General features: G+C 37.1%; 2 protein-coding genes across 3 annotated transcripts; both read right to left on the bottom strand.

Annotated features, from left to right (window-relative positions):
* On the bottom strand, positions 1–24271 carry foxf2b (forkhead box F2b). Of its 2 annotated transcripts, XM_051139269.1 has the most exons (4): positions 24245–24271; positions 18410–18533; positions 1636–2637; positions 1–811 (listed from the first exon to the last, which is right to left on the bottom strand). In XM_051139269.1, exons 3-4 carry the CDS (start codon positions 2588–2590, stop codon positions 633–635), a joined length of 1134 nt encoding a protein of 377 aa, XP_050995226.1. In that variant the 5' UTR covers positions 2591–2637; positions 18410–18533; positions 24245–24271; the 3' UTR covers positions 1–632. The 2 variants fall into 2 exon arrangements, with proteins under 2 accessions (XP_050995226.1, XP_050995227.1); XM_051139270.1 differs by lacking the exon at positions 18410–18533 and having other exon boundaries at positions 24245–24263.
* On the bottom strand, positions 7557–9063 carry foxq1b (forkhead box Q1b). The gene has a single exon (XM_051139271.1). The coding sequence runs from the start codon at positions 8910–8912 to the stop codon at positions 7983–7985; it is 930 nt and encodes a 309-aa protein (XP_050995228.1). The 5' UTR covers positions 8913–9063; the 3' UTR covers positions 7557–7982.
* Positions 24272–24560: the final 289 nt, after the last annotated feature.

Below are 24560 nucleotides of genomic sequence, written 5' to 3'. Positions count from 1 at the left end.
ATAATGTGATTAAAACTGTGACAATTTGCCGCAACCTGCGGTGTGAAAAAAATATATTCAAACCTCGGTTAAAAACCGTCATTGACTTATTGTATATTGTTCGCTTGTTTACATAAACGCTATTACGAAAATATGATACAGAAATTTTGGAAGGCAGCAACAGTTCACAACAATTATTACGATGTTGGAGGGTTTTAAACTAGATGTTTGTATTCAACATAAAAACACACATAAGATAAGCCTAGATAGATAAATAGATAGATAGATAGATAGATAGATAGATAGATAGATAGATAGATAGATAGATAGAGGGCCTTGGCCTGTCGGTCAGGCAAAAACACACTGCTTTCATTGAAATGTTTTATTGCTAACTTCCACATCACATTGCACTGTACAGATTAAATGAAATATACTTATATGTGCTTAATTCAAACTATTGAAAAGTGGCAAGTCCATGACTTCATGAGTTTAACTGTTTCGCCATTCAGGTCGCCATTGGCTTTTTCGCTGGTTTTCAGAAATACATTTCCAAGCATTTTGTGAGTGTACAATTATTAATCCTTCATTAATTGTCTTTACCTCACAGTTATCCAAGTGCTTATCTTTGTGCAACTTGCTCCGCAATAAGCGGACTACATCACGCAAGGTTTGACATCTTGATGCATACTCTGATGGTGGTGATGGTGATGATGATGGTGATGATAATATCCACCAGCAGACGGATGGAAAGAAGTAATTCCATTAAAATTCAACATGAAGTCTTTCCGTTCTCCGACTGGGGAAGAATGTGTTGGATAGCGCGATATACCAACTGGGGACAAATATATGCACAGTGAGATATACATACACATAATGACCAGTACATAAAAAATCTTTTTTGTTTTATTTTAATTTAATTTTCAGCTCATACATGGGTATTCATTTTTTTTTACCCCCATATACAAGCTTTTACCCCACGCTTGAGAGTAAAATGTTCCAGTAGCTGTCTTTAAATGTTTTGTAACAAAACACATTTCTATTACCATTTTATTTTTTGGCATACGAATTGTTTTTCAACAAACACGTTTTTCGATGTATTAGGCCTTTTTAAATTGCTTATGAGCTTTACATATTTTTGTTCTTAGAAATAATTATTTACGTTTAGATGAAAATATAACGGTTCTTAAGCCAAATCATGATGACCATAATAATGCTTCTTATTATTGTTATTTTTACTGGTATTATAATACCGTATTATAAGCGCGTTTTGTTGTTTTGTAACTGTTCGAACAAAACAAAAACATGGATGAACGTAGGCCTACATAAATCTTTCATTTGCAAAAGATGTCAACGCGTTTGAGCCATGCTTGCAAAGCATAAGATACATTTAAACAGCTATCATTTCAAAACATTTTGTACCGTTTACAGTCGTCTTAAACCTAATACGCTGAACTTTCCAAAATGTCGGATTCTGAGAGCTTTCTGTTTTTTATCATGCTTCAGAGTTTCATATTAGTTTTGACACTGCGTGATGTTAGCTATAAATAATGTAGGCCTAGCCTAGTTTAGATTTTCCAACGTAATATAACATGTTTCCAAGTAAATATAATGTCATCTAAATGTTTCATAGATTATATGTACGTTATTTGCTTTTACCTGACATGTCTGTGTTGTCTCTCGCACTTTGCTGTATGTAACCCTGTTCCAGAGAGTAGGTGAATATGCCGGGATGCTGCCCTGTGGACGGCGAACTGCTTGAGACTGTAGTCGGCTGTTTAAGGTATGGCGAATTTGAAGAAGAAGCCCATAGTGCTGTTCCCTCTGAATACGGCGAGTGACCCTCAAGCGCGCCCGCTATTGCAGGAGAAGACGGAACTGGGCTGGTGTTACTCTCCGCGCCATAGTCTCCGTTCCCGGGTACTGGACAGCTAGCCATATAGCCATGTCTCGAGCTGGGGGAAATGTGACCATGGTGCCCGCTGCTTATCGACTCATAACCATTACCAGACAGGTCCAGGTTATAGCCACTGCCATGGCATGCAAGTGCGCCGGTGGGAGGCTGGTAATCGAAGCTCTGAGGTAAAATGGCGGAACCGAATCCCAGACCGTTCATCATTCTGTACATCGGTTTCATGGCCTGACACTTTCTCCTAAATCCCCGTGGTCTTCTACGAAATGACCCTTCCTCGAACATAAACTCACTGGTGGGGTCTATGGTCCAGTAATGTCCCTTACCCGGCCGCCCAAGTCCTTTTGGTAGTTTGATGAAGCATTCATTCAGAGACAAGTTGTGCCGAACAGAGTTTTTCCAGCCCTGATAAGAGCCTCGGAAAAAAGGGAAGCGTGTTTGTAAGAACTGGTAAATCTCACTAAGCGTGAGTCGCTTCGTCGGTGCGCTCTGAATTGCCATCACAATGAGCGCAATGTAAGAGTAGGGCGGCTTTTCCGGGCGTCGCAGTCCTGAGTTGGTCTTTTTAGTCTTGGACACTGCGCCATGGTCCTCCAAACTACCTGTGGAGTTCATCAGTCCTGGATGCAGCGCGGTGGACGCTGGACTGGTCCTCATCGGGGGCGTCGACCGCAGTGGTCCGTGGGAGCCCTCAGTCGTCATCTGTCCCGCGCTGACGTACGAACACAACTGGTTGACAGGCGTTGACGCTGACAGAAGCAACAAGTTTAAGCAAAAAAACCCAAAGATTGAGATATTCGATCACCAATAACGAGGTTCAATAAAACAACCGAGAATTAACACGACGCTTCAGACGAAAACTTAAGCTAATTTAACCAAGCATCCTATGTGAACTTAACGGTCTTCCTTTTTATGGCTTTAACGCTGTGATCAAAATCCAGGTTTTTGTGACGGAAAATATCCAAGTATTGTGCGTATTCGTGGTCGTTATTAACGTTTTGAAACGGTTCTTTTTCTGCCACGAGCTCCGTTCTGATCCTGGCGGCTGTAGTCCCTTTTTGAGGAAGAAATGGAAAGACTGAGTCCGTGCAGCGCCTCATCTAAACAAAACTCGACAGCCAATCACTCAATAACTCTCTCCGGCTTTCTCTCCTCTAATTGCTCCTCCTTTCCCACCTCACCCACCCCCTCGAACCCCTAGACCCTTACAAACTCAACTCTTTCTCTCTCTCTCTCTCTCTAGAGCCTCACGCACTGTCCACCAAAATCAACTGACCCTCAATCTATCACTGTGCGACCACAAACATCGCGTCTCTCATCATTATCATCATCTTTTTGGCTTTAGCTTGCTTATTCTTTTGGCTTGTTTATAAAATATGCTTTGGCTATTTCGCCCGAATGAGTCAGTCAGTGTTGCACGCTTTATGAGAATAAAGTTGGGTATAATAGAATTATGTTTTTTTTAATATAGGTTGTCTTAGCTTATCGAGTAAGCTGAAGGCTAATCTTAGTGTTTACTTTATGAAATTAGCTTTTGCAACTTGAATTCTAATTGAGTGGGTTCATCTAATGGACTTGGAGGGCTGTCAGTAATGAGCGTGAGAGGCCTTAATAAAGCTAGAAGGACTAAATTAAATAAACCATACCATCAAATGAGGGACACAGTGATCAGCGGGAGGCAGACATGGACAAGGGAGAGAGAAAGAGAGGAATGACTTTGGCTCGAGTGGAAGCAGGCTGTCTCTGTCGAGGGGTTTGGATACCACACACAGCGCTCCCGTATCAGCTTACGGGCCCGGGGCTACAGCACATCCCTTGAGTCCGGCGTTCATTAACAAAAGAAAAAGCCAATTAGCCATTTGGACGTCGACAGCTTCCGCCACAGCAGGGTCACAGCAGTCTTCGTAGACCAGTATAAATATGTATTTATTTATATAAACTTAAACACGTCTAATGCATTTTACTTACATTTGATACGTATTTACAGATTAAGGTAAGCCTACTTTTAACATAATTCTAATTATTGTTATGCGGAAATGCGGATTATTGCTTTTGTTAAAGGAACATTTATTCAAACAGAGCAAAATAAAATTACATTGCATATATATATATATATATATATATATATATATATATGGTGGTTTGTCTGTTCTTTTTACGGACCGACTTATAATCGATTAGAAGAATATTTTAATCGAATTTTGAGATCCTCCTAGCATTTTATTAGTTTACATATTATTAATTCGCATTATTATTTAATGATTCATATTTTTTGTTTATGATTTATTATATTATTGTTTATGGTATTATAAATAGCATTATATTTATAGACAACAAATACAGCATTATGGTTCCTGGCGGTCTTTTGTATTTTTTATTTTTATTTTTTAAACATAAATGGCACGGGATATGTTATCTCTCGCGCTCTCTTTTTTCCCCTCCCTTTTTAATCACCCAGCTCTTTTAAGTGTTCTTTTGAACAAAGCGAATCAACAATCCCCTAGTTTTAGCTTACCGTGAGGATGTGGATAAAAACATGTTCCCGCGCTATATAAGCAGTATTTCGCCGGGTTTCCCCCGCCCGCTGAGCGCCTGACCCCCGCCGAGTCCCGGATACCCGTGGCTGCTCTAGAGGAAACCGAGCTCTGCACTAGACTTTGAACACAGGCCATCGCTATGAGTGTATGTGCGTAAGAAAGCATCGTGCTCCCTTACGCACATACAGTCACTGATCTATTTTCATTACAGACCTAATTGAGCCACTGTAAACAAGATTTATGACTTATTCATTGTCAAACTATACGCATCAAAGGCTCCAGTCAACCCTTGATCCGAGACCATTTCGTGCCTGATGTGACGTAGCTATCAGAAAAATGTAAGTATGCCGTTTAATGAAAGCGGACTTACACCTGACACAGTTAAAATATGCAGAAGTATTTTAGGGTGAAGTGTACTTTAATTTATTAGAGGAAGAGGGCGCTAACAATTAAGATTTTGAAATATAGGACAGTGAGAATATTAATTATTAGAGCTTTTAACAGTGGGAAAATAATGCATGATATTTTATCCGTTGATGCTATTTTTTTCATGTGTTTATAATTCTTATCACAGTTACGATTCAAGTTCTCATCATGGCATACTATGTATTTATCTGTTGAAGAATGTTAGGCCTATTATTCAAGCAATTAGTTTCACACACTGAAAAAATCATCTGAGATGTGTAAACGTAAGTTTATATGATGCTTGCTGATTTTGGTGCAAGTTAAATCGATTTAACCGAAGTTTAAAAGTTTTTCCTATGCGGTAATTTGGTTTCTATGCTAGTGTTTGCTCTAAAATAAGTGACACCAGAAGGAATGTATTTTACTTAGTATAAATACATTGTATTTCGTATGTTTCGTTTCGTATATTGTCATATATAATTCATTTCGTTTAAAATATGCTCTTCTTGCCTTGTATTTTTCTCTGTAGATAACCCCTCCGATGGCCTGTATGTTTATTTAACATGGTTTCCAGATAAGCCTGTATATTTATAGCCCACGAATGAATGCTTATTTGCAGCTGAAGTGATCCTACTAGACTAACGGTGAAGCTAACGGTTTTTACATAAACAGGTGTGTCATTCCGCGAGTTCACCTGCAGGTTGCAGCATCGCACTTAAATGGCAAGGATTTTAAAAGGTAAGCATTTAAAAGCTGACAGGCAGACAATGCATTATTTGCTGTTTACACGTGCCATAACCACAAAAGTACATATAATTGTGAGCTTTGCTTAACTTTTTTATAATATTATAGTGCAACAAAGTGCGACCATCATCGAGCGCTTCGAATTATCTCAACATTAATCAGCTTTTATTCTTACCGATTGTGGATTTGTTTTGGCGCTTTATATAACAAAACATTATCTTCATTCGTTAATTTAAAAATTAATCAATTAATTCATGTATTCTTTTTTATTCACTGAAGAGTACGTACATAACGTTATAAATAAAGCAAGACGAATCCTCGAGAATTGGTCTGCTCTTAATCAGGCCTCTTCCCCGACCTGAAAATTACAGGGCTGTCAACCCAAGGAGATGGCGTGACTAAAGACTAAAATTGGAAAGGAAACGATGGCCCTGCTTCAGTACCGCGGACAGCGCAAAATATGTTCAAGTTTGAGACAAGCAAAATAAAATAAGTAAATAAATAAAAACTTTGTCATGATTAAAACCCCCCACAGTTTACAAAATAAAATGTGTATTAATAAGAAATGTAAAAACTGCATAGATTTCGTTATATTCTATTTAATGATTCATATCTTGCTACATGTCCAAGTGGATTTCAGCCAGCTGTGAGATTGTGGGAGTTTAACCGAACATTAATGCGCTTTTGTATTTGCGTGATTTCAAATGGATGTCAGTTCATCTGCAAACATTCTAGATGTTTGCTGATGAATTATTTTTTGTCAACGGCTAACTGTAACAGTAGTTTTTTTATTTTGAGAGGCAAATTTCAACGCTGTTTTGAAATGGTCAGTTGTACAGTACGCTGACTTTTGTTTAAGGTTTGTGCTAAACCCCACCGGCTGAAACTAATAAGCCATGACCTCGAGCTTATTTTGCATTTCCGGCCGCAATTCCATTCGCTTTGATTATGAAGGTATAGACCTGTATTTATCTTTAGTTTATAATGCAACCAAATAATATTATTATCGATATTAATTTAAGATAAACAATAACGTATGAACTATAAATAATTTCTGGATAAAGTAGACATAGTTTTTTGTTGTTGTTGTTGTTCAGACTGCTTTATTAGACTGGGTTAACTTGATTGCCAAGAAGTGTCGTTTCCATTAATTCCAACTTTGACAACATTCGACTTTTATTTGGCGAGTGCACGCGTGGCTGCAGCTTCAGTGACTCATGCTTGAAGGCATATGTGTTGAATTTTCTGCAATCATTTGAAGAGGAACTGTTTTGGAATCAAGAGTTTCCTGAAACGTGGTCTGTTGGTCAGTGAACAGACCTTGTAATTTCACGTTATGAGAAAGTTTTGTAAACTTCTCTTTATGGGAAATTTAACAGTGTGCGAATTATACAAGGGGTCAAATACTAAAAAAAAAAAGTATAAGTAATTATGCTTAATAATTAGGGCTTCTATATCCAAGACAATGGATTCAAATGAACATTTTTGTGATTACGCGAATCAGTAAATCATTTCTATGTATGTGAGTGAGTAATAACGTGATGCATAATGATAATAATTAGACTATGTTTTGTCTAGCTATGTATGATTTGATATTGATCCTAATTTAAAATACTCAAGCGGCGTGTGGTTGCCATGGTTACCATCTTAGGCAACACTGATTTCTGTTCGCTGTTCTGTCAGCTCGGTAACAATGTATTTTTGTTGCTTTGTTATTTCTAATTCTTTTATATTTATAAATTGTTATTTTCCAACAGTTTCGTGCTTAGAAATTGCAAATCATTCCACATTTTTATTTTCAGTGTTTTTGTAGTTATGCCTTTGCTTTTAATAGCACAGATTTCATCAAGAGTGTAAGTCAGAATCAGTGTAGGAAAAACATGTTAAGTGGTGAAAACCGGATGTAGTGGCGCTTAGTGACTAGTGATCTAGGCGACACTCAAAAGTACGGTTTAAGAAGAATAATGAATGAAAATGTTTCGTTATATTATGTTTTATTAACGAAAGTACAACTGCATATGTTGTCAAACTGACTGAGCACAGCTCTAAACAAACCATCATATTTACACAGACATGAAACAAGGTACAAGTACAACCCAACACACTTTTTCAAAGTAGACTACATTTAAATACATATTCCGTCCATAATTATTGGCATGGTTATGCCATCGTTTACAAGAAATGAAAATGGAATCAGTAAACACTGACTGCACTGGCGCGCCATTGATTCATCTAAGAAGACATCTAAACAGCAAACATGCAACATCGCTGAAAGTATTGTGCATGGGCTTAAAATCACAAAAACACACCATTTGCAGAGGAAAGTGCACCTAACTGGTGTGTCAAACACCAAAGAAACTGCGTTTAAGCATATGAATGTCTTTAAATGCGCTTGTTCACTTGTCATTTCATGACAGCAGAGAGTCTATTCTGAAGGGGTGATATCCAGTCTCTTGTAGAATAGTGTGGGAGTGTGCCAAACCCGGAAGGGAATTCGGTATGTCCGGCATTCGACTGATGTTAGTAATGTCCGCCGTATTACACCTGTAGATTGGAAAGGCGCTGGACACCTCAGAACTGACCTGGAATCCGGTCTGCGGCGCATGAGCCACGGTGGACGGCGGGTAGCCCATGACGACAGGCAGAAAGTGCGGAGCCGCTGACAACATTAGCCTGGTACCAAAACACGTGTCCTCTGTGCTCTGCTCCCTCCGCATAAACGGTTTACTGAGGATGCTGTCTATGGCGAAGGAACTGGAAAATTTCGAGGTTTCGTCCCGCGCTGGGAGCCGGCTGTCATCCACAGGCGTGCGCTCTTGAGATTCCGAGGCGCTCAGGATCTTCTTACTGATGCGCTTCCTCCTCCGGCGGAAAACGCCGTCTGCGAAAGTGTATTCACTGTGTGGGTTCAGCATCCAGTAGTTGTCTTTTCCCCACGGGCGCGAGGGATCTCGCAGCACTTTTAAAAAGCAGTCGTTTAATGACAAGTTATGCCGCACAGAGTTGCGCCACCCCGTGTAGCTGCCCCGAAAAAACGGGAATTTTTTCATAAGGTACTCGTTTATTTCAGCAAGTGTGAGGCGGCCGGTGTTGGAATCGCGTATGGCCATAGCAATGAGCGCGATGTAGGAGTATGGTGGTTTGGGTCTACGCGTATATGGTTTCGCCTTCCCGTCCGAAACGGGGGCACTTGGTCCTGGGCTGTTGGCTGAACAGTCTCCATCCGAGCCCAGTTCCTCCTCCGTGGACAGCGGTGAAGCCACGTTCACATCCATGTCATTGCACAGGTCCAGCGGCTTGTCCACAAGGCGACTCGCAGAGAAAACCTCCAACTTCATTGTAAGGCGCCTCTTTCACTTTAAGATGAGTAGCTTTTTTAAAAAAATGAAAGTCTATTTGTTTTAAGCAGCACTTTCGGGAGTGCTCAGTCTCAGTTAATGTCAAAGTCTATTAAAGAAACAAGAATAATTACTTCCTATCGGTTAAAAAGTCCTCATGGGAGAACGGACTGCACCGGCGGGCGTTAATATAATCGCTCGGCAAGGACAGCCCACGGGGGCGGGGTTTAGAGTCTAGACCTATCAATCACAAACGCATTCACGCGAGTTAAGGGTTTAAGAGATGCTCACCTGCCCCCGTAACTGTACGGATGGAGTGTGTGAGGTTTAAAGTCGTGAGAGCAAAAATAAATTGTATGGACTTTAAAGTGATTCTTAGAATTTTAAAGCTCTTTAAAGTTAAGTGTTTTACTTTAAATGTAATATCAGCAGATGTGTGAGGTTTAAATTTATGTGGGTTCGTGTAGGCTACATCAACTTGTAAATGAAAACACCCGCGTGTATGAAATATACTAGCATATATAATAAAACCATTGTGTGTGTACGTTTGCTTGTACTATGAGGGCCAAAGTTTAGGAAACGAGTCATCAGAAATGACTCGTGATGATATTTGAAGGTTCTCAGTGTATCATATATTTGAACGTAACATTTAAATAACTCGTAATAGAGAAACTTGAAATCACCTACACCGTGAGAACCATTCATAATGCCCATTACTACAAAATGTCGGTAGAAAATCCTCTCCATGAAAGGAAAATAAATGTGAATGTGGAAGTTCGGCTGTACGAGAGCCATTTTTTAAATGCCCTCACAAACATAGTAGCTCTTGCTGGACTTGAACCAAAGTTGTCTTCCCCATTCTGCTTATTCATTGTGTACAGACGTAAATACACTGCTAGACAAAGAGAAAATGCCTGCTAATTCATTTGAACTGTAAAACTGGCAAGGTGATCTCGCCACGGTATGTGGAATGTCACACCTGATTCTGACGCACCCAATACCTGACATCAACGTGTCACTCACGATCACTCTTTGTAAACTGAGTTTACATGTCTAATGAAACAATTTGCTTGTGGCAGTTGCTGACTTTTGAAAGAATGGGGAAGTTTACCGCATTTATGATGAGCTTGGATGAGGGCCACGTATACGTAAAACGGTAAGAACAGGATGAGAAGCCCCACAGAGAGCACACGCAGGTCATAGAGTAGCTATATGAAAACAAAAAACAAAAAAACAGACAACACCTGTCTAAAAAATCCAACTGAGCAAATCTCTTTTATTCTTTCAGCAGAGGTGAAGGCACAGTGAAAGGTCACAAAGTTTCGTAAGTTCCTAACATGCCCTAAGGTGAGTGATAATCATTTAACTGTCTTTTGAACCACACCTACATAAAGCCTTTGGGATATTTTTTCTTTGAGTGAATCCAAAACATTCTCTTGTGCACCGATGGTGTGTGTAATTTTCTGGGTTCATGGGGCAGGCAAGCAAGCCTGTGCGACTTGTGGTGTGTGCCTATAAACACACTGGCACAAATACACATACATACACAAATGATTATATAGTCTTCCATGGAGACAGTCTGAGCATGTGTTACCGTTGGGTTCTTGGTAACCATAACTTAAATTTCCACAACAAATAACATATATTAAAAAATATGGGAGTCCAAAACAACATTGGACCCAATTTGACTTTCAGTGTATGGGCAAAGAGACATCAAAATATCTTCTTTTGCGTTCCACAGATAAAGAAAGTCATACAGGTTTGGAACGACATGATGGTAAGTAAATGATTTTCAGTTTTGTACAAAAAAGCATAGATTTAGTGTTTGAAATAATGATGCACATAGTATGCAGGGTTGCATTAAATATGTTCTAATCCATCTGCACAGCAAAACGTCCACCCATTATGCTGCTAAACTCATCTATGCGTTGAAAAGTTTACAGACCTCCAATGTAACCAGCCTAGTGCTGTCATACGTAAACCATACTTTTGTAAAACCATCCATTTTAAAACGAAAAGGTCTTGCTAAATCCGCTCACATAAGCCACACACGAAACGCAGATCTACTTCATTTTTAAACAACAAAACCTTTTACTTTGATGAATTGTCTTGAAATAAATTATGTCCTGATGTATGATGCTGACCACATTTCTGTTAAGAGACCAAAATGTCTTGGAATATCCCTGGATATATTCAAAAACCTTGACTGCTTCCACAGTCATAAACTCAAATAAATATGAATTTAGCTGTTTGGCACCGTGTGCGGCTTCAAACCGCTGCAGTCAGATAGAGTTTCGGCCTTGTGCTTACTCATTTCCCTTACCATTCCAAGACAAAATGATTTCCAGCAGGCTGAACATATGAGCAGGCCTAAAACTGACATTTAAAGGGCATGTCTCCGTTTTAGAGGCGTAATCGAACACTAATAGAAAGAGGCCATATTAAATGGCTGGCAGTTTGAGTCGGGGCTTGCAAAAGTCACCACCTCTCTCTCTTTGTGACAGCTGAAATGATCGTTCTTCTCATACCTGCCGTGTTTAGTCCCAGCGGCCATCTGATAACTTTAAGTTCAGGCCTTCTGTCTGGGACGCGATGTGTGTGTGCGCACAGGTGTGCGTGTGGTTTATCTTTTTGAAATGCAGGTGTCATGATCTTTTTCTTGAATAAGAAGTTCAAAGTCATCCATTTATCATCCGTAGGATCCGGCACTTGATCAACACAGTTCTTATCTTTTCAGCCTTACATACCAACGAAGCCATCAAGTATTTCAAGAATTTGTTTGGCTGTCTGGCTTTTATTTAGCATATAAAACATTTCGGCATTAAAATACAATATATTTAGTGCTTAAAATTGTGATGCATATTATGTCAATACCAATATATGGGCCATTCTACAGAATTCGTGCAAACTGCTGTTCCATAACCAAAAAACATATATAAAAAGCATTTAAGCATTCAAATCTTAGATGTTTACCAAGATCCTTCTATTATCCATTGAAACCCACAATAATATTTAAAATATCAGTAAGCTTAATATATATAAAACCATCATTTTTTGGGTACTTTCAATTGGGAAGTGGCTGTCCCAAACCCTAACTCTTAAATATTTTTCTATTTTTTTTTCCAGTGTTAAAAGTATCTTTCTGATTCTGAGGTTCAAAAAAATATTATATTTTCTTTGTAATTTATGAAACTATGTTTAAAAAAATGTGTCCCGCATTTTCATGTCACTACTGAAACAGTGTATGTTTTAGTCCATTGGCTGAGGCTGATTTTAACTACAGCCCTACATTTATCATCAGGAAATATTCCTGTGTCCCCCTCTCTCATAGCTACAAGGTGTGAGTAGATAGACCCCATGATTTTGAGATAAATGTGTTTAGAAGTCTGAAAAATCTGTGTGTAACTTTAAGAAACGTCACTACCGAACATCTTTTTTCTGCAAATAAACACTTTCTTGGCAGTTATTCCGTAACATTTAGTTTTTATATGTGTACCACTGTTCAAGAACTGTGCTAGCTAACCATGTACTGATTAGTATCTTTGAGCTAGCTTCAAAAGTATCTAAAATTGTCACTACCAAAACATTTGGTGGCATTTTGGTAGTGACATCTTTTTTTTCTTCTGGGTGTTATCCCATAAATTTGTCACTACCGAAACAGTCACGACTGAAACAGTGATGACATGACAAAAGGGAACACATAATCCTCTATTTGGGGGAAATAAAATTTTAGTACAGTTCTGCAATTTTTTTTTGTATTTAGTAGTTTTGTAATATGCAATTTTACCAAAGCATTAGAAAATGTGCAGTCCCTAACAAAACATGGGATGTTTTGTCAAAAATAAAGTATACTGAATTGTCAGTTAAGACGTTATGATGTATATTCAAACTAATGTATCCTTAACTTTGATTTAAATTTTTTGCCATTTACAAAGTGAAATTGGATTCAAAATACAACAAATCTCATAAATTATCCATGAAATATTGTTAAAAAAGTAATTGTTATTGATTTACCTCTGACAAAAATTGTAATAAAATACAAATAAAATACAATACAATAAAATACATTAAATTATTATTACTATGTTTTAGTAGTGACAAATTTGGGTAGAGGACAAATATTCCAAAACCTTCTGAAAATACAATATAAAATAACTGCACAATTACTAGAAATGTGTACCTTGGATAAAACTCTGGACCAATTCGAGATTTACTGCATTTATCAGTATTTATTGGTAGTAAATATTTAATTGTGCTTCTCAGTTCCTCTATTTTGACACTTACATTACCTTTACCATCATCTAACACACAAATAAAGTTAATGTTTAATCATCATTTAAATACATTGTACACAACGCACAATATGTACAATTTTCTTTTTATTAAAATATCCAAAAAACACTAGAACAGTGTTGTTTATTTTGTTGACTTGTGTACTTACATTATCCCAAAAGTTTTCAAGATTGTTTAAATCCAGAGAAAAGAGAATTTAACTAGTGGCCCATCCCTTGTTATTGCATCGCATATCTGTGACGTCATACACCCTCAATTTCCGAGGGTTTTATTTTGTAGAAAACATTGAAACACCAAAGATGCTTTAATATGTTTTGCATTTCATTAGACAGGTGACGAATGCACAGAGTAGCATTATAACAGAACTTTCAACACACTCAAATGTATCTAGTATGGTAAAACAGCACTACTTTACCCCACATACGCATGACTGAAAGAGTGGAAGCGATCAACTGTGACATAATAATAATAATAACAGCTCCGCTGCTTCAGCAGCTTCGCTTCATTTCCACGGCTTTCAGTCTCACTCTGCTTCATACTACAGTGACGTTAATAAATCTTTAATACAATAGCTCATCCATGAACATGATTTCTGCCTGAGTCCTGTCGGATTGCATCAGCTATGGGGATGAAGACTACAACTGCCATGATTCCAACCTCAATCATGGTATTTTAAAATTTTTCACATTATTGTTAATAATGCATTATTGCATTATTGCATTTTTTGTACTTATTTACACAAACAAAAAATTATAGAACTTCAATACTGGCCAATTATTGGTTATAGATTTGTTCGTTTAAGTTGAAATTTGGTTATTTAGCAGTTTCCGAAGTGACATACAGCACACTTACCACTTATATTACTGTTGATAAATGGGATTGAGTGCCTAGACAAGGTCACAGAGTTCACAGAGGTCATGTCAGTGGCTGACACCACTCTCCAGCTGATAAATCATCACTACTATAGTTTGGATTACCATTCCAAATCTTTAACCACCACCAGATGCTATGATTACTACACCATTTTAGGTTTGGCACATAAAATGATGGTAAGATGTTAGCGCACCGCTGAGCTAACAGCCGAGAGAAATGATACGGCAGCTGAGCCTACGCTCTCATTATCAAAGAGGCTTTGGCTCGTATAGCAGCACCGGTGTTTCTACGTGTGTGAAAAGTATTTCATATTTGATTACCTCCCAAAGACACCCTTTACAGAGTTGTCATGAGAGAACACGCACCTGTTTTATGCCTTGTTTGGTTCATGCTATACGCTGTTCCCAGCATTTCCCTCTCTTTTTTCTCTTAATGAATTCCTTAAATTTTCTCCTTCCTCCCACTTAGGTTTGTTTTTGTTATCTTTGTTCCAAGTGTGTAATTTGATACAATGAGTAGTTGTGTGTTTGTTGTTGAGTGGATATGTGTTTACATCTGCAAGTGCGAAAAGCATTTTATCACTATGACGTGTGAAACCTAATTCTGTTTTTAAAGTGTGTTGCTAACTCTTCGCGTGACAGCAACTATATAACATTTAGTAAAGTGTGTGTGTATTTGGCGTGACAGAGTTGCAAGGATTGCAGGTGCATGGTGTCATGTTAGAAGCTGGTCTGTTTTGAGTCTCTGACAATAAAACACAGGCGGTTTATTTCAGTTTATGAGTGAATCAACAAGTGAAGAACTGAACCATTTACGTTACGAAGTTTATTTGCAGGCATAAAATTGCTTGTTTTCAGAACTTAAAAGAGCTTGAAAGCCTGTATACGATTGTAGTGAATATTTAAACAATTTGCAGCTTTGTGTAGTCATGTGAAAGCACTGTAGCATTGTCATTGTCATTAAAATGCACTGACAAATTTTCTTCTGAGCAAACTGGACAAAAATGCTTTGTCACCTGAGCTGGTATTGAGTTACTAGGCACAGGTTTAATTATAAAATGTGTATATATATAATATTTTCTTTGTAAATTATTAAACTTTATTTAACAAAAAATAAATAAATAAATAAATAAGATTATATATATACACTACCGTTTAAAAGTTTGGGGTCAGTAAGACTTGTAATAGTCTTTAAAGAAGTCTCTTATGCTCATCAAGGCTGCATTTATTTGATTAAAAATATAGAAAAAAACAGTAATATTGCAAAATGTTTTTACAATATAAAATAATGTTTTTTATTTTAACATACTTTAAAATAGAATTTATTCCTGTGATGAAAAGCTGAATTTTTATCAGCTGTTACTCCAGTCTTAAGTGTCACATGATCCTTCAGAAATGATTCTAATATGCGGATTTATTATTAGAATGATCAGTGTTGGATAATATCAACAGTTGTGCTGCCAAATATTTTTTTTGGAACCTGTGATTTTTTTTTTCAGGATTCTTTCATGAATAACAAGTTTAAAAAGTACAGTGTTTATTCAAAATATAAATATTTTATAACAATGTAAATTATTTATTATTAACTTTTAATAAACTTTTAATTATTAACTTAATACATCCTTGGTGAATAAAAATATTAATTTCTTTAAAAAAAAGAAACAATAAAAATGTACTGACCCCAAACTTTTGAACGGTAGCGTATATCATCAGAATCAAAAAGATACATTTAAAAACAACAATGGAAAAAAATATATATATTTCAGTATCATTTTTATAAGTTGAAATTTAAGGGTTAGGGATCAGGACAGCCCCCTCCCAAATAAAATTACCCAATAAATGATGATTTTATATATATTAAGCTTACTGATATTTTAAATATTATTGCGGGTTTCAATACGTATATAGAAGGATCTTACTAAACATCTTAACTATAGTTCACCCAAAAATGAAAATTCTGTCAATCATTACTCACCCTCATGTCACAAACCTGTAAGACTTTAGTTCGTCTTTGGAACACAAATTAAGATATTTTTGATGAAATCCAAGAGCTGTCTGACCCTCCATAGACAGCAACACTACTACCACGTTCAAGGCCCAGAAAGGTAGCAAGGATATGGTTAAAATAGTCCATGTGACATCAGTGGTTCAACCTTAATTTTACAAAGCTACGATAATACTTTTTGTGCGCAAACAAAACAAAAATAACGACTTTATTCAACAGTTCCAGCAGTCTCTGCCGCCATTGATGGATTTACCATGACGTATGCATGTGGTGCTGCTGACGCAGGAGCCAGCGCTCTGACATAAAGTGCCCATCTCTCTTAGTTTGATGTTGGTATACACTACCAGTCAAAAGTTTTTGAACAGTAAGATTTTTAATGTTTTTTAAAGAGGTCTCTTCTGCTCACCAAACCTGTATTTATTTGATCCAAAGTACAGCAGAAACAGTACAATTTTGAAATATTTTTTACTAAAGTAACTGTTTTCTATTTGAATATATTTTAAAATGTAATTTATTCCTGTGATTTCAAAGCTGAATTTTTAGCATCATTCCTCTAGTCACATTATTCTTCAGAAATCATTCTAATATTCGCTGCTCAAAAATTTCTGATTTTTTTCAGGTTTCTTTGATGAATAGAAAGTTCAAAAGAACAGCATTTATCTAAAATAGAATTGTTTTGTAACATTATAAATGTCTTTATCATCACTTTTGATCAATTTAATGCATTCTTGCTAAATAAAAGTATTAATTTCTATAATTTCTTTGCCCAGAAAAAAAAATAAAAAATTCAAGCTTTCCAAGCTTTTGAATGGTATAGTGTACAGTGTTACAAAAGCTTTTAATTTCAGATAAATGCTGATCTTTGAATCTTTCTATTCAAAGAATCTTGAAAAAAATGTACTCAACTGTTTTAAATATTGATAATAATAATAATAAATGTTTCTTGAACAGCAAATCGGCATATTGGAATGATTTCTGAAGGATCGTGTGACACGAAGACTTGAGTAATGATGCTGAAAATTTAGCTTTGATCAGAGGATTAAATTAGATTTTAAAATATTCAAATAGAAATAATTTTTTTAAAAATAGTAAAAATATTTGCTATACTTTGGATCAAATAAATGCATGCTTGGTGAGCAGAAGAGACTTCTTTAAAAAACATTAAAAATCTTACTGTTCAAAAACTTTTGACTGGTAGTGTACTCAGTAACAAGTAAGGCTGGATAAAAAATGACAAATTCATCCTCTCTGTCAAAATCTTCAGACATGTTTACGAAGACTATTTTATGTACAGAATGCGTCATCTTCAGCTTGTAAACAAGTTGCAGCACATCCAGGTTCTATATCAGAACGCCGGTTATTGCGTCAGCAGCACCACACGCATGCGTCGTGGTACTCGGATGGTTAAAGCTTGGAATCAATTTGAAATTTACATTATAATCAGATTTTTAATCAGACCCTATAAGATTAGGCTTGTTATTGATCAGGAAACAATGGATTCAAAATAACTGAATATAAACTATGTGTTTAGAGAACATTCCTGACAGGGTTTGATTTCTCTCGTGTGAAATGGGCTTGTGCGCATGTGGGTGTGCAATAATGTGAGAGGAATCTGAAACACGTAAACTCTGTGATTCCTCGTGTCTGCTGAGAGTAGCCATGTGTTTAACAACAAAAACGTCTGCCCTCATTGTCTGTTCAGCGTTTATGTGTGTGTGTGTGTGTGTGTGTGTGTGTGTCCTTTCTATGCACTTTTTAAAACTCACAGACGCTCATGGAGGGCTTTCACCTGAGGTGTTGTTAACTTGCCAAACCAGTAAAAGAAAAATAAACAAACATACAGAGGTAGGCAAGCACTGTTATTACAGCGAGGTTATTCAGAGGTGATGTATGTGTGTGAGAGTAAACCTTAAATCTGTACAGGTTACACATCAGCGAGGCTAAGAGCGTTGACCTGAAGTGTTGTGGGTCTACATCCACTAGTTTGTGTATCAAGGCGGTGGGATGACAAGTTTAGGATATAGAAGAGAACATCATGTTTGAACCATCTCTGACGCATGCTGATTTAGATGGTCCTCAGCTCTTTATCACGGCTCCTCACACGCCACGGCAGCCCTGCTCGCATGCAGCCCGGAGAAAACATTACAAAAGGTATTTTCTAAAAAAAAATCTGATAGTGGATTATCTGATACGAGTTGCACTCTGTGCCACGTGTTGACAGCTTTAACTGGGCTCTGTGCTGTGCAGGAGGCATTTTTAAGAGAAATGTAAGCAACCGGCTCCCCCCTCCCTCCACCCTTATGGTCTGCCGGTGGATCTGTGTTTACCTGGCGAGCGTAGCCGTTCTGCTGTCTTTGTCTAAACTTGAAAGGGGATCCAAACGCTCGCCCTCCTCACGCACTGTGCTTCGCACGACACACCCCGCCCTCGCTTTACTGCTGCGCTGATTTACTGTAAAAGAAACCAGAGTGGGTGTTTGATATTCATATTTTGTTATTTTATATAGTTTAAATCTGTTCTGAAACACAGCTGTGCATGATTTACTTAAGTGGTGCAAAATAATCTGTGATTAAATGATAAACTGTCCTCACTACGATAAAAATCACACCAGTCAGCATTTTCTTTAAAACAGATTAACATGCTCTTTAAATCGTAAAATTGAAAAAAGAAGCCGAAATTTCAAAATATGCTTTTTGTCCACAACACAATGGTAGTCAATGGGATCCATTGTTGTTTTGGAACCCACATGATGAAAAACAGTTCAGAATCTTTTTATAAAAGTTCAAAATGTCTTCTTTTATGTTCTGCAGAAGAATTAAAGTCATACAGGTTTGAAGTGACAAGAAGGTGAGTAAATGATGACTATTTAAGTATACTCAATAAAGTAATGTTCAGTGGAGACACTGACTGAGTAGCAGATGCTATTGTTGGTCAGTATATAGTCCTGTATTGATCCAGTGTTACTCATTTATATTGGTCTGGGTTATTAATCAGAGGAAGTTACACTGGAACAAACGGATCTCCAGATGCAGATTACAGAAAAAACAGGGTAATTCAACATCGATCCATTAACCCACACACACATACACAGAAACACAGGGATACATTTGTGCCCTGCTAAAAGTAATCACCCTGAATGATAAAGTAAGCACAAGATAACTGCTTGTTATGAATAATGTTTTCCATAGCTTTTGTGTACACTTTACTTTTGTCTACAAGTACAGGTTCTACCAGCAGTGTTTTGCAGTGGACTAGACGGTAATGACACTGACACCTCTGTGATGTCAAAATGCATTTTGCTTTTATTTCATAGGAGTTTCGGGTGGAGACACGAAAGGAATAATGGGATCATGACCCAGGCCAGACTCAAACCAGGTTCCTCATGAGCCTTGTTATGCAAGTATGTCAAAAAAATGTTTGTATAGTCTGTGTTTAGTGGATGAGTATGTGTTTGTGTGTGTGTGAAAGAGAGAGAGTGATGGTGAAATTCTTGGCTCATGTCAGCACTTCATTACACGAAACAGTTCAGCTAAAGGTGAGACTACATAATAGTACAATCAAATGCTGACAGAAAATTTTTTGTCACTTGTTTCATTCTGTCTTAAGACATCAGAAATGCTTCTGATGCCAGCTCTAATTATACAACACTTTACATACAGAAGCTTTATTTGTGACTGAAAGGCCAGAGATGCACAGTGACACCATGCAGCCCTGCCTACCCGACAAATCAAGCCTCACACAGTTTTTTATGTGTCAGCACTAAACTAAGTCAGAATGCCTGAAGGACACTTCAGTATCAACGCCAAACACTTGTTTGCAAACACTAATTTTGTATTTACAAGTAGGTCACTTGCGTCACTCAAATCACTGCAAGATCACAGCTGGTCATGTCCCTTTGGGACTTGCCTTTAGTTTTAAGTGCACTTTGTGACTCAGTATACGATCATGCAGCTCATGCTGTTGTTAATTCATGGCCATTGTTTAAAGGAATTTCTTAGGATAATGTTTGTGTGGCAGCCACTTGGGCTTCACCACATACTTTTATCGTTTGGATGTCACTGTAGAGGGTCATTCAGTCCTTTTGGCTGGTAACTGAGTGGCAGTAGACAGCAGTTTGTTTGAACTAATATTCACCCCATTGTGGCAAAAAAAAAAAAAAAAAACGTTGGAACTATATCAATTTACTTGAGAACAACACTGCTTAAGATATGAGGACTACTGTATTGAATTTCGTAATTTAATTACAAAATAAATGTAACTGTAATTAGTTACAGTTACTGAGAAAAAATGTGTAATTAAATTACAGTTACTTTTGAAAAATGCCAGTGATTACAAAGGGGATTACATCTGAATTTTTTTCACACACCCACCCCCACTTACAGATTCAATTGACTTTGTTCATAAATTGCACTGACTGCTCTAAAATGAGACACCAATGTTTCAGAAGTTTAGGACACATGCTTATTCGCTAACTGTTTTATTTCCTATTTGGGTTTATGCATAAACTTTTTTTTTTTATTTATGTGGTGAAATGTTGTGTAAGAAAAGTGGTATGACTGCACTGTATCCCTAAAATGTCTAGTTTGAACTTGCCGTTTGCTAGCAACTGATTTCTTCATGAAAGCTTTGCGTTCAAATATTTCAACTCAGATCAGTGTTTTGTATCTAATTATTTTGACATGAAACTAAATAATCTATCAAGCAGCTGTGTAATAAGTGGGATAACATTGTTGATAATGTAGCCAGTTGTTATCGTAAAATAAAGATGTATGTTATCCCTTACTTATAATCTTAATTCAAGTGATGAAGGATTTTGAAAGTCTGACAGTAATCAGTGTTGAATGCTACTGTAAGGTTAACTCTGCCTGGTTTAAATGTTTCAAAATGATTAACAGTTGAAAAATCAAAAAGTAATTGAAAGTAATAAGTTACATTACTTTTATAAAGTAATTGAAAAGTTACACTACTTATTACATTTTAAATCAAGTAACTTGTAATCTGTAACCTATTACATTTCCAAAGTAACCTTCCCAACACTGTATGTTCACTACCGTTTTAAAATGTAATTTATCTCTGTGATGGCAAAGCTGAATTTTCAGCAGCCATTACTCTAGTCTTCAGTTCCACACGATCCTTCAGAAATCATTCTAATATGCTAAAACTTTTGAACTGTAGTGTATTATTTTCTGTTATCTAGGAGAAAAACATTTTGCAACCCAGTAACTTTCGTAACGGATGTCCCTGTGGTACTTCCAAGTCTTTTTTTAGAATAATATTATGAGCAAAGAAGACGGTTACCAGGCAGTTACACCTGTTGAAACACCTCTCTCGCTCTCTTTCTTTTGTTCTTGAACTCATTTTCATTCATTCACTCTCTCTCAGACATACACAGATACACACCTAGGTCAGGACAACCCTACATAATTGAAGCTTTAGCTTTTATCTAACCACACACAATGAAATTTTGTTGGAGAACGAGCAGAAATAGCACTATTTCTAGACCTGGCTTGCCTTTCCAGTGTGGGTTGGTTTGCCAATCAAGACATGCTGACTTTTTCAGAGGAGAAACCCATTCTGCTCTCAGGAGGAGCTGCTCAGGAGAACCCTCACGCCTGGAGCGAGATTGCAATCTCTGTGGTTGCGCGAGAACTATTTAGGTTGTTTTACAAACACACTTCACAGCGCACAGGGACGAACAAAAGGGCGTCGCACGAAACCCTCAGAGAAGTCACAATGGTTTATAGTAGCATTGTTGATCGAGCAATCAAACCATGATTCATCTTTTTCCAGAATTTCCAAACATCTTGTGCCGGAAATATTCAGGCAGACCTAGAAAAACAACAACATTCCCAGTCAAGCACTACTTTTTGGACTTGGAAAAAGTCTTTTTGTGCATTTTTTTTCTATATACAAGGACTTGCACACTGTGTCAGCGAATTATGTTTTCAATTTAATGCTCTCCCTCTCAGACCCCTCTTACAAGGCACTCCATTCCCTCTTCATCTAAACAAATTTGAGCAGGGCTTGCGCTGAGTTCCGGCAGCCCTGGCGCGTGCTACCATAAACAAAACTCCTAGGTGGCCTGTAGGTTCTGCAGAGAGAACAACATTTGCACATATACAAAAGGCTCAGATATAGCCCAGATATATGCAAAAAAAAACATGATATACTCTTCTCATCAGGTCGAAAGTATAGCAGTGAAATGTATTCATTTATAAACAGACCAAGCCTGAAGTAAAAGAGTCTAAATTAGAGCTCTCAAGCTCATTGTTCGTTCTTTAAGATTGAAACTCTATTGCAAAAACTCTGCTAATGTATTTTTTTTTTTAAGTATATGAGTTGTGTGTTTTATATGTACAATTGACTTTTGTCTTTATACAAGTGTGTGTGTTTGTGTGTGTGTGTGTAAAAATGTAAAAATAATAATTAAATGTCCTATTATCCCAAAATTGGGCCACTTCTGACTTTGAGATGGCAAGAAAAGTGGTTTGATTTGATCTAAATTCATCTTATTTATTTTTCATAGCACTGCAGTTGTTTACTGTAATATTCTTCCACATGAAATAAACAAACATCTAAGACAACAAGCAGGCTCTTAATTGAAGATCAGTGAAGAAATATGATTGAAGAGGCTGGGCCTATTTAAGAAAACAACTCTGAATATGAACACAAATCTCTAAATCCCCATTAGAAATAAAGAAATACTTTGAGGGATCAAAAGACTTCAAATGCATGCTTCTTCCTCAACACAAATGTCAGAAGCTCAGACTTTTATGTTGTGTGTGCATGCATTTCTTTTGTACAACTGAATGAGTTTGTTAAGTACAGCAGTGTGACAGAGTAATAAATTATATTTTATGTATATCTACTGAATGAAGATACATTTTACTTTTGTGGAAGATATATCCTGCTAACATCAATGTCCATGCATCGAACCAAAATATGTGCAAATGATAAGATTATTAATAAAAGCCACTGTCCAAAATAAACATTAGAAACTTGTTTTGCGGTCTGGTTTTAGAAATTAAACACTGTGCCTTTTTGAAAATATAATTAGAATGTTATTTTATTGCTGTTAGTTAAAAAAGATCACATAGGCTGAATGCTGAAATACAATCAAATGCCTTTGAATCCAAACATAGTGAAAAACATAAAACATATAACACAGACTGTAATCTCAAAGCGCTGAACTTGCTGTACTGATTTGTTCTTTCTATATTTGATAAGCTAACTGGCCTACAGAAGAAAGCTAAAGTTATTTTGTATTGGCTGATAAATCATGCTGGTGTCAGAGAACATACACAGTGTCACAGCAGAGATCTAATCTAGACCAGATTTACTGTAGCTGTATAAATATGGGCACACTCGGTTTTACTCTGTCTAGAATCCCAATGTTAAAACCCAGGCTATTTATTTATATATATATAATTTTTTTTTGCAAAATGATATTATGTTGCTTCTTTTTTAAGGATGTGAAGTGTGGCCAAGTATGGTGACCCATACTCGGAATTTGTGCTCTGCATTTAACCCATGCAAGTGCACACACACAGTAGTGAGTAGTGAACAAACACGCACACACCCGGAGCAGTGGGCAGCCATATTGCTATTGCTGTGGACCGGGGAGCAGTTGGGGGATTGGTGCCTTGCTCAAGAGACTCACCTCAGTCGTGGTATTGAGGGTGGAGAGAGCACTGGTTATTCACTTAACACGAACCCGCAACCTTTCGATTACAAGCCCGACTCCCTAACCATTAGGCCACGACTGCCCTTGCATGTTTCACTATAGTTTTAAAGTGAAATCTCCAGTGAGTGGTGCCAAAAGTGCGTTTGATGTTCTTTGAAATATAAACGTGACTGTACCAGCGGTTTATTACTCTGACTGCTGTACATACTGCGGCAGTTCAAAGTGGCGCTTAAAGTGTGTTCGATTTTCTCCGGAACCAATAAACTTGACTTGCCAGTGCTTTCTGACGTTGGTTGCTGCAGGCATCGCTGCAGTTCAGTGAGTGGGCGCTAAAAGCGTGTTCAATTTTCTACAGAACAGATTAACTTGATTGCCAAGGTTTTTTGACGTTGGTTGCTCTATGCATCACTGCAGTTCGGTAAGTGTTTGGTAAGTGCCGTAAAAGTGCTTCGATTTCCTTCCGAACAGATAAACTTACCCTTCCAGCGTTTTCTGAAATTGGTTGCTGCAGGCCTTGCGATAGTTCGGTGAGTGACGCTAAAAGTGCGTTCGATTTTCCCCGGAACAGATAAACTTCCCACACGGAAATAACCTATATAAACATATATGTTTTAATATATGTTTTGATATAGGTTTTTAATATATGTGACATATATAAAATTGGCCGTTTTCCTATATTATATGTACATATATGTACATATATGCACATATATGTACATATAATATGTGATATATATAAAATTGGACGTTTTCCTATATTATATGTACATGTATGTACATATATGCACATATAT

This window comes from Labeo rohita, chromosome 20, assembly GCF_022985175.1.
Source record: "Labeo rohita strain BAU-BD-2019 chromosome 20, IGBB_LRoh.1.0, whole genome shotgun sequence".
NCBI classification, from domain to species: domain Eukaryota; kingdom Metazoa; phylum Chordata; class Actinopteri; order Cypriniformes; family Cyprinidae; genus Labeo; species Labeo rohita.
This window is presented reverse-complemented; position numbering and strand designations above follow the sequence as displayed.

Excerpts from the sequence above, each read along its gene's own strand:
- foxq1b (XM_051139271.1), bottom strand. The coding sequence starts at position 8,912 with ATGAAGTTGGAGGTTTTCTCTGCGAGTCGCCTTGTGGACAAGCCGCTG.
- foxf2b (XM_051139269.1), bottom strand. The coding sequence starts at position 2,590 with ATGACGACTGAGGGCTCCCACGGACCACTGCGGTCGACGCCCCCGATG. Across the intron at positions 812-1,635 it reads AGACAACACAGACATGTCAG|TTGGTATATCGCGCTATCCA; the intron begins GTAAAAGCAAAT and ends ATTTGTCCCCAG.